At 44.5% G+C, this 10,718-nt stretch overlaps 1 protein-coding gene across 1 annotated transcript in view; it reads left to right on the top strand.

Annotated features, from left to right (window-relative positions):
- Nucleotides 1–1,699: 1,699 nt before the first annotated feature.
- LOC111162138 (integrator complex subunit 6-like) overlaps nucleotides 1,700–10,718 on the top strand; it is a 53,207-nt gene continuing 44,188 nt past the window's right edge. The window contains 1 exon segment of the mRNA XM_022526332.1: nucleotides 1,700–1,795. Within this exon segment, the coding sequence (XP_022382040.1) occupies nucleotides 1,700–1,795 (96 nt within the window).

Below are 10,718 nucleotides of genomic sequence, written 5' to 3'. Positions count from 1 at the left end.
GGGAGTCCTGGGAGGGTCTAGAATCCCCAATATATATAGTTGTAGATATCCATAGTGTAAATGGTCCCAACCATGGCCTAGTTTAAGCTACCAACCTGAGGTCACTGAACTAGAATCAGGAGAGGTTAACCACACTTGCGACTCTGTGAGCAGTGGCCTAACAACCTGCACACACCTATACTATTGTTTCCCCAGTGGTTCAGGCCAGAACACTTAGATTCGCTCATGATTCTTCTTGTTATTCTTCTGTTCTTCTCTCACTTCCATCCTTTAGCAAGTCCAGGCAACCTGACATCCAACAGAATTCTTGTATTGGCCCCTTTGTCTCCATCCTTCTAGTGTATGCTGCCACCATCTGTCCCCAAGCTACTATAGCAGTTTCTCATCAGATTTCCCTGTTTCCCATTCTTTTTTTTTTTTTTTCAGATTTTGTTTATTTATTTGACTGAGAGAGCATAAGCAGGGGGAGTGGCATGCAGAATGAGAGGGAGAAGAAGTCTCCTCATGAGCAGAGAGCCCGATGTGGGGCTCGGTCCCAGAACCCCAGGATCATGACCTGAGCTGAAGGTAGACACTTAACTAACTGAGCCACCCAGCCCCCCCACCCTCGACCCTGGCTTCCCATTCTTGTCTCTGTCTAACCCATTCACTGCCCTGTGGCCAAAGTGACCATATCCACACAGAAACCAGATTGTGCTACGTCTATCCTGAAAGTCATCATCAACTCCCCGAGCATGCAGAACAGAATCTGAGCTCCTGACACTGGTCTCTGTGTCCTGCACGACCTGACCCTGCCATCCTCTCCTCCCATGATGTGTCCTCTACATGTCCTCCTTGTTCTCTCTGCCTCTGACCTTTGCTCCATGGCCCTGGCTTATCCCCTTGTAGAGGCTGTGCATGGCCCTCATGGCAGCCAGACTGCCTCCTCTGTGTGTGCACAGGCCGGATCTGTCTCCTGCTCCTGGCTCTGCCCAGGGATCACCTCCTCAGAGAGCCCTGCCTGACCTCACATCATGGAGGCTTCCCATCCTGCTCTCACTCACATCCCTGCTTCCTTCCTTCCCAACACAAATTCAAACGATGTTAATCCCTTTTCCTTTTTTACACATACCGTCTGACTTCCCCATGAGGATGCAAGTTCCATAAGGGTAAGGACTGTTTCTGTCTGTTTGGTTCCCTGCTGATCTCCCAGCATTTGGCAAGGTTCCTGGCACAGAGAAGGCTGAGCATTTGAAGTAGAGGTGTTGGACTTGGAGTAAAAGGAAATTCACCTTTTTTGAGACAGAAAAGACAAATGAGGAAGATCATATACTGACTGGGATTTTTGGTGTTGGAGTGCCAAAATCAGATATCTTGACATCAAGTGAGATGTTCAGCTTTCCACCTCGTAAAGGGCATCAAGGAGACATTAAATCATGAGTGCGAGGGCTCTGTGAATGTTTATTTATTAGTTGTGCTGTCCAACCACATTTTTGTATGAATTCATAGTGCCAAGAGAGAAAAGATGATTTATTGTATAATCTTTACAGAGCCCTATTTGTGGGATCTGACATTCCCACTTGGTACATACTCCTGCCTTATGAAATAAATAATGCTCTCAAAACTGCAGAGGACAGGGATGTCCCTGTGGGAGTGACAAAATACACCTACCTCAGAGCTCAATCTCTTAACTGGTTTCCAGGTGCTACTGTCACTCACGATGTCTGTGACAAGAAGACAGAAAGTCATCCAACTCCACCTGATGGATTCTTGCCAAAAGCTGCTGCGCCAGAAGTTACGAACAGGGCAGGAGCTGGTATTCCACCCAACCAACAGGGTTCTCCCACTGATGACTTTGCTAAAGATGTCCTGATTCCCAAACCTGGTAGTAATTCACTTGGAGGAGGAACCAAAAACTGCAGTGGCTCTGCAGGTGACCCAAAAGGTCCAGCAATGTCTTCACCAGGAGCAGTGCCAAATACATTGCAAATAAGTCCTGCTGTGGCAAAGAAAATTAATGATGATATAAAATATCAATTAATGAAGGAAGTTAGGAAGTTTGGGCGAAGTAAGTAGTGAAAGAATGGCTCTAATAAAACCATGGGAAGTCTGTCTCATTCTATGATTTAGAATATTCAACCCACCTCTTGAACTCATCCTTTGACCATATTGGGTTTTTACATAATTTAGGGTGATTTCTCTTGAATTGGTCTCAAAATTCCTAAGTACCTTTTGCTTGGTTAGTGTTTACAATCATTTCCTTAGTGAGCATTCAAAACACAAACACCATGTAATCCTCTAGCCCATGAGGAATGATTACTGACAGAGTGGATTCACTAAGGTGGAATTCTAGACCATCTTCATGTTTTTAAAAATGTTGAATTAAAAAAAAATGATTTTCAGAGTATGAAAGGATTTTCACTTTGATTGAAGAAGTGCAAGGACCTCTTGCAGTCAAGAAACAATTTGTTGAATTCACCATCATGGAAGCTGCAAGGTAGGTGTAAACAAAGAACTCTCTATTTTCTTCTTTTTTTTTTTTTTAACTCTCCAATTTTTTCAAACAGTTGTGTTCAGTGCTGAACAGGGTCACAAAAAAGCCCCAGCCCTCAATCATAGTTCACGCTCATTTTCCTAGGCATATTGGTGGATATTATCCTAGTCTAACCCATTCTTTCAAGCCCATGGAATGTCCATATTCACTATATCTGGTGTGGGCATAGGCCCTCAATTGGTACTCTTGGCATTTTTCCAAGAAGATGCATTTTCCTATTCCCATGGGGACTGTAAGCTCTATTGTGTATCCACTACTATCTCTTACATATCAGAGATGTGTTAGATAGCCTCTGTACTTGTATTTGTCTTTACTTTCAGGTTTTAAAGAGGTGTATTAATTCAGCAACTTGAGAAGGTATTAGAAAAAATAGAATCCTGCCCCCATCTCAAGAAGGTTAACCACCAGGAAAGAAAAAAAAAATCGTGTTCTTGCAAAGACCAGTGAGAAGCAAGGATAAACTTTCTATGCTGTATGATGGAATGAGATATTGCTGAAACCCTCCTAAAATGTTGTAGTCAAGAAAAGGCTAAGAAAAAAGGCAGTGGAGACTTTAAATTTTATGGTTCTCTGTCAGTATAAGTTGGGCTATAGCCCTAAAAATTTTCTATGAAAGCAGTTTGTTGTTTGTTTCTTTCTTTGTTCTCTTACCTGAGGAGGGGGATGTTATTAACTTATCAACCAGAGGAGGAGTATGTTATTAACTTACCAAGCTCAATGATATTACAGTCCTGGGTTCTGTAGCAGGTCACATGGTTGTAGCTGGAATTTATAACTGCTTCCTTTCACTGCCCACCTCTTATTCTTTTTGCCCTGAGTCAGAACCTCAGCTGGTCATGGTGCTTTGTCTGATAGAGTGACTCAAGACTTCATTGCTGAAGGGTCTGGGCCATTTGATGTTCTTCCTTAAATGAGTTGTTGCCATTTTCCACAAACTCAAAACACAAAATGAGAGAGTAGTAAGAAGCTCTCCAGACATATTTGGCATACCCCTTCTTAGTTCCTTGTGTAGCAGGAACCCAGATACTCTTTGATTGCCAGCCAGTACGGGACTCCCTTCTTTGCCTCTGGAATGAGAAGGCTGAGGGGACCAAAATGGCTAGCTGGCAGTCCCAGTTCCCTCTCATTGGCATCACTGGTGTGTTCCTTGGTGAAATCATGTCTCCCTCTGGGATGAAGACCTTTGGTTTGGCTAAGCCTGAAGTCATAAAGGTGGGAAGAATTTAGGGATAAACTGTGATATGAGGCTCTTCCATTTTCACCCCTGGATTTCAAGACCCATGAATCCTGACTGTAGGAGAAAAATCAAATTATGCTGGATGCTGATATACAATAGATACTGTTTCTGAGAAGTCATGATTTCTGGCATAATCTTCATCCCTGCCACTTTGGTGACTTTGCACTTGAGCTCACTGGGGATGATACAAATGCTGTAGGAAGATGCTGATTGATACCTAGATAATGAATACCTTATTCATTAGATTATTAAACTTCTGCACCAGCAAGGTTATTTGCTGATCACCCATGCGACACACTTATCTTCATATGTCTGTCTGGATGGGTGTATCCACATACCTCCTTTCCAGGCCTCCTTGTCACAAATTTTCAATCACATACCCTCAAAGTCCCTGACCATTCAGCCAATGACTTGAACACAGCTTGTACAGGACCATACACTTGTACCTCTGCTCAAATCTACCCTCTGGCTTACCCTTCACTGGTGTCCTTCAGGGAAGTCCCAGGTGAGACTGTAGTACGGATGTTGTCCACATTTGGCCTGTGTGGTAAGCAAGTGTTACGACTAAATGTTTGTGTCTTTCCCCAAATTCATATGTTGAAGTCCTAACCCACAATGTGAGGGTATTTGGAAATGGGCCCTTGGGAAGTAATTAGGTTTAGATGAGGTCATGGGGGTGGAGCCTTCATGATGATATTAGTGCCCTTATAAGAAGAAACCAGAGAGCTTGGTCTCTTCCTTCACGATATGAGGACACAGCAAGATGGCACCTATCTTAGTCTATTAGGGAAGCTATGACAAAACACCATAGACTGGGTAACTTGAAAGCAACAAAAATGTATTTTTCACCATTCTGGAGGCTGGGAAGTCCATGATCAGGCATGGGCAGATTCAGTGTGTGGTGAGAACTTGCTTCTTGGTTCACAAACAGCTGTCTTTTCACTGTGTCCTCACAAGGCTGAAGGAATGAGGGAACACTCTAGAGGCTCTTTTTTTTTTTAAATATTTATTTATTTGAGAGAGAGAAAGGGAGAGAGAGATCCATGAGTGGGGGCAGAGGGAGTGAGAGATTCTCAAGCAGACTCCCTGTTGAGAGTGGAGCCCCAGGCAGGGTTTGATCACACAGCTCTGAAATCATGACCTGAGCTGAAATCAACAGTTGGATGCCCAACCAACTGAGCCACCCAGGCACCTCTGGAACCTCTTTTAGAAGGGCAAAAATCCTGTTCATGTAGATCTGCTGAAGACCCCATTTCAAAGTACATGATGTTGATGTAGAGAGGAGTAGCCATCCCTTTCATCTACTGACTCCCTGCCTGACTCCAAGCATCAACAAGAGACAGTCCCTCCCAGCCACTGAGCCCAGAAAGACAGGCCCCTACCTCAAAGTACCATCACATTGGGGGATTAAGATTTCAACATATGAATTTGGGGTGGGAGACACAAACATTCAGACCATGGCAGCAGCGGCTGTCTGCAAGCCAGGAAAAGAGCCCTCACCTGAAAGTGAACCTGCCAGCACCTTGATCTTGGACTTCCCAGCCTCCAGAACAATGAGAAATTGATTTCTGTGGTTGAAGCCTCCCAGTCTACTATATTTTGTTAAAGCAGCATGAGCAGACTAACACAGCAAGATTTTAATCATGCCCTCCCATATTCCCATCTCTTCTATCAAACACAGAAATACCACGTGTGAGTACCATTCTGGTGGGATTTTGCTGATGTAATTAAGATCCCAAGTCAGTTGACCCTGAGATACAGAGAGAATATGGTGGGCCTGACCCACTCAGGGGATCCTTTCAAAGTTTTCCCCATCAAGGAATGGAGGAGGAGGTCAGAGAGACTCAAAGCACAAAAAGCATGTGGCACACAATGACCAATGTGAGGATAAAGAAGCACTCCTAAGAAGGCATGAAGATGGCTGTAGACTGTACAGCACCTCTTGGCTGACAGCTGCAAGGAAATGGGAACCTTGTTCTCCACCCTTCAGAAGGTAGACTTGTCAACACCCTCAATGAGTTGAAGTGGATGATTCCAGAGCTTCTAGATAAGCACCAAACTAGCTAAGGCTTTCACTTGGGTTTGTGAGTCATCCAGCAGAGATGCTAGATGAGCCTTCTGGGTCTTTCCATGTCCAGAACTGCGAGGCCATGATGTGTGGTGTTTTAAGCTGTTCTGCTTGTGATGATTTCTTGTGTAGCAATATAAAATCAATATAGTGTTGCCGCCTGCAGTGAAGGAATACCAATAATCTAGGCCAGAGGTGTTTAGTTTTGTTCTCCAGCCACCTGTTCATAGGAGACTCCTCTGGAGGTCATAGGTGTAGGAGCAGAGGACTTTTTCATGTCCTAGGGCCCACTCAAAACTAGTGGGTTTTCAGGTTATTTGACAAAGGGCTCCTAATACATAATAATGAGGAATACATTACCACTAGAACCACCAAGTCCCATTTCTTCTTCCTGCCCATTATAATGGTAGGAAAGAGTAGCTGTCACATATTGTTGCTCACCATTGGACATGCTTCGCACCACTCATTTCACATCTCTTCTCCAATTTCAACTTTTTTACATTGTGCTGATATTAACTGACAGTCGCTCTGTTTGTGAAGTGTTGTTATCTCCAAGCTAGAATGGAAGAAGCATGAGAAGAGGGTCCAGTTCACTGTTCTTTCACACCTAGATAAGCAGCTGCCACTTAGATGGTTTAGAGCAAATACCGAATGAATTACTTTTGGCCCTCACAACCAGTCTGGGAGGTTGATGCTGTCAGGGGCCTCGGTTTGTAGGAGGGGATGTGGAAACACAGAAAGATTAGGCATATAACCCCAGGTCATGAGCAGTATATGCTCATGGGTGGACCTGGAGCAGCCACTCAGAACCAGGGCTGGCTTGAAGCCAAGCTCTTTCCACTGCTCCAGGGCTGCCCCCAGACTTCACAGCCTCCAGCTACTCCTGGCTCACAGTCTGCCATTGGTCATTATTTGTCATCTGACCCTGGCTCTGGAACATTCTCTGCTCACTCTCCCTCCTTGACAGGAGCTCCCAGAAGAGTGGGGTCTTGCTTTCACCTGCCTCAAGCTCTCCCTAGCTCTTCAGCCCTGAGGACTTTCAGAAAGAGCTACCCTATCAGACAGGGCTAAACTTCGGTCCCTCAGCAAATCCCTGGCCCACAGGGGGAGTCTGCAGTCTGTGTGCTCCCCAAATGAGATCACTGGCCCCCAGTGAATGGCCCACGCTGTACTTCTCTCTGGCCCAGAGCCTGTAGCTTCTCTGACATATTGGGTCATGCTTGTATCCTATAGGCAGCACCAAGACTGAGCAGAACCTTTCCCAAGCACCTCAGACATGCCAGGGTAGACTTTGGTTTCTTACCATCCTCCTCACCACAACCCCACAGCCACCTAATGAGGCAGAGGTCACAATTCCCACTTAACACCTGAAGACACTGACCCCGCAGAAAGCCTGTCCTTTCTCCATCTAACAGCTGGCTGGGAGCTGACACCAGAGTGATTCCCAGTGTCCCTCAGGCCATAGGGCGTGCTCTTGAGAATAGTACAGCACCGTGCCCCTGCTTCACAAAAGGGAACCTATAGTCCTTACTATATTTAGATCTATAGACGAACAAGTGTCAGGATTTTGCCTTCCCAAGTGAAAAAGTTGTGAGCCTTAAAAATAAAACTGTCAGTCATTTTGCCAGCAAAATGCATTTATTTGGGAAAAGCAGAGACTTGCAATCTAGGACAAGCAAGTTATAGCAAAACCATAGGCAGGTCCCAGAGAACAAAGGAGAGGAAGCTCTTTTATAGATGAGAGGGGGCAGCTGTAAACAAGAGTCCACTGGAGGAAACTGGGTTTTGGAAGTACAGCAGCTTCTCATTGTTGGGCTGTGACTGTCCTTCACTGGCTGGGCTGTTGCTGGATGGAGCAGGAAAATCTTTCTTCCTCCTGCTGGGACAGTAAAGCAGTAGTTGAGTTAGTATGGACTTGCAAATTTCCTGTCTTCCTGTTGGATTCCCAATTGGCCACAGATAGTAGGGTGTGAGAGCTCCCCATTCTCGCCTCTTGATCCTGACTTAGTGACGTTTCCCTTTATTAATTTTCATAAAGTGCATGACAAGACCTCCTTTGATCTCCAAGTATAGCAGGAGACTTCCTGGGTTCAAGAGACCAGGACAGAAGGTTGAGTGCCCCTAGGCAGTTTCTGCAACATGGAGTGGATCAAGGAAGAAAGGATGGCTTTAAAGGATGGTGCACCTGGACCAACAAATTCTTCCCTCAAGGGGACTCACTGAAAACAAGTTCACATTAACAGTGGAGAGCCTGTTGAAAGCTAAAGCCCACATCCCCTTAGGGAGGGTGTTCCTGCCCCCAAAAGCATGTCGACCTGTGGCTAGCTCTCTGCACATTTAGAGTGTCTCCCTTATGCTCTGGGTTCCTCAGAGTCCATCTGCATGTAGTGGTCACACAGCATTAGGGAGTCCAGCGATCACTCCTCATCACCCTCAGCATGAACCCACAGATTTCTGGGTGCCACCAAGTCCAACAACACACTCGGAAAGTGCAACCTCTTCTACTCCTTCTTACCATCTGTGGAGTAGAGATGATTCGGCTCTTCTGTTGTGAGGAGGAGATTCAAGCCAAGACAGCTGAAGGCACAGGCAAGGTGGATCTCTCAGGAAGTGGTAAAGCCAACTCTTACTGATTAGGGACGGAGAAGCAGCAGGGTCTCTGGAGCCAGAGAATGTTTTCAGGAGCCTTGATGAGGGGGGTGCAATTAACCCTGGATACTCATCTTCCCACCCTGCTTCCATGACAACTTACCCTGATGGTTCAGGAAAGAGCTCGCACATAATGAGTAGGTCATCTCTGAAGATCAAAAATCAGGGTCCCACATGATTGTGCCCTTGGATGTGCAGCAGGCTTCCACTTATAGCTGATCGTCTGCTTCAAGTTGACTTTCCACGACTTCATTATCCAATTCGTGTAATCATTAAAAGTGATGGTCAGGGAACATAAAAAGAGGAATAGAGTTATCCCCTTCTAGCAAAAATCCCTTTTGTGGGGAGCTGTGGGCTGCACAGACCTGTGTTTAAACTGTTTTAACCATGACCTTGAACCATTCGGCCATGAAAGACTGGCAAGTGCAATCATGGAAGGGGCAGTTGAAAAGATTCATGCTTGTGTCCAAGCACACTTTGGGCCCCCACCTCTTCCCCCCGGTCCCTGCACTACAGCCACCCTGGCCTGCAGCTTTTCAGCATGTGGCAACCTGAGCCCATTGGGGGCCTTTGCAGTGGACTTCCCACTGCCTCAATCTCACTTACAATGTCTTGTCATCCTTCCTATCTCTCCTTAAATGTCACCTCCTCAGAGAGGCACTGTGTCGTCCCATCTAAAGTAAAACCCTCAGTTGTATATACCACATCTTCTCTACCCATTTGTCAAAAAAAGTCAGATAACATGAATTCCCCCATATGTTCAATTTAAGACACAAAACAAATGAACAAAGAAAAAAGAGACAAACCAAGAGCAGACACTTAAGAATAGAGAACAACCTGGTGGCTACCAAAAGGAGGGGGGTGGGTGAAATAGGTGAAGGGGATTAAGAGTCCACTTATCATGATGAGCAGTGAGAAATGTACAGAATCAAAGAATCACTATATGAACCTAGAACTCATTTATCACTATGTTAATTATATTGGAATTAAGGAAGTAAAAATATACTTTCGAAAGTCATTGAAAAGGTATTGTAAAATTGAAAGGAAGGTGTTCCTTAACTCACAATACTATTTTCAATTTGAATATTTTTTTAATTTTTTATTTTTTCAGCATAAGAGTATTCATTATTTTTGCACCACACCCAGTGCTCCATGCAATCCGTGCCCTCCCTAATACGCACCACCAGGCTCCCCCAACCTCCCACCCCCCGCCCTTTCAAAACCCTCAGATTGTTTTTCAGAGTCCATAGTCTCTCATGGTTCACCTCCCCTTCCAATTTCCCTCAACTTCCTTCTCTTTTGTACCCAAATAGAATTTGTTATAATTTGACTTTCTGGCTTTCATGGTAGCAAACTCATCAATCATATTTTGATCCTATACTTCTTTGCCAATGTCCTTTTTGATGAGCAAATTGCCATGTGTGCCAACCTCTCCTGCCAACTGATGATCTCTAATGATCTTTATTTAACTTCAGCTTACTGGAAGTTCTTTTGCAGGATGCTGCTGTGATTGGTGTTGTTCAATAAAAACCTCAAGACTGGGGTTCCTGGGTGGCTCAGTGGTTTAAGCCTCTGCCTTTGGCTCAGGTCATGATTTCAGGGTCCTGGGATCGAGCCCCACATCAGGCTCTCTGCTCAGCAGGGAGCTGCTTCCCCTTCTCTCTCTGCCTGCCTCTCTGCCTACTTGTGATCTCTCTGTGTCAAGTAAATAAAACCTTTAAAAAAATCGCAAGACTACTACATTTTGACAAGAGTGGACAAAGGAAAATTCATGAATCAGATTTCTAAGATCCAAACACAATTCTGATGTGTTACAAAGTCCAGATACTGTCTCTGCTTTAAACTAATTGCTATCAATGAAATTTCTACAGAACTTACATTGTCATCACCTTTATAAATCACAGCAGTCACTTCTTTTTGTAAATCAGATGTAGTCATACAGAGTAATGTTTTTCTGTTAAAAATTCCAAGCCTTGAGGACACTTCATTTAATTTGAAATATTTCCATTTGAATGTGAAATTAGTACATTTTTACTCCCTAATTTCTATTTGATATGTACTCCCCCCTTAAAAATTGAATCTATCATGTGGTGATATGTGCATTTCTTTTTTTTTTAAAAGATTTTATTTATTTATTTGACAGAGAGAGATCACAAGTAGATGGAGAGGCAGGCAGAGAGAGAGAGAGAGAGAGAGAGAGGGAAGCAGGCTCCCTGCTCAGCAGGGAGCCT

Source organism: Enhydra lutris, unplaced genomic scaffold (genome assembly GCF_002288905.1).
Source record: "Enhydra lutris kenyoni isolate GAN:26980312 unplaced genomic scaffold, ASM228890v2 scaffoldscaffold89, whole genome shotgun sequence".
NCBI lineage: Eukaryota > Metazoa > Chordata > Mammalia > Carnivora > Mustelidae > Enhydra > Enhydra lutris.
Note: the sequence above shows the minus strand (reverse complement) of the source record. Positions and strands in the feature narration are given on the sequence as shown.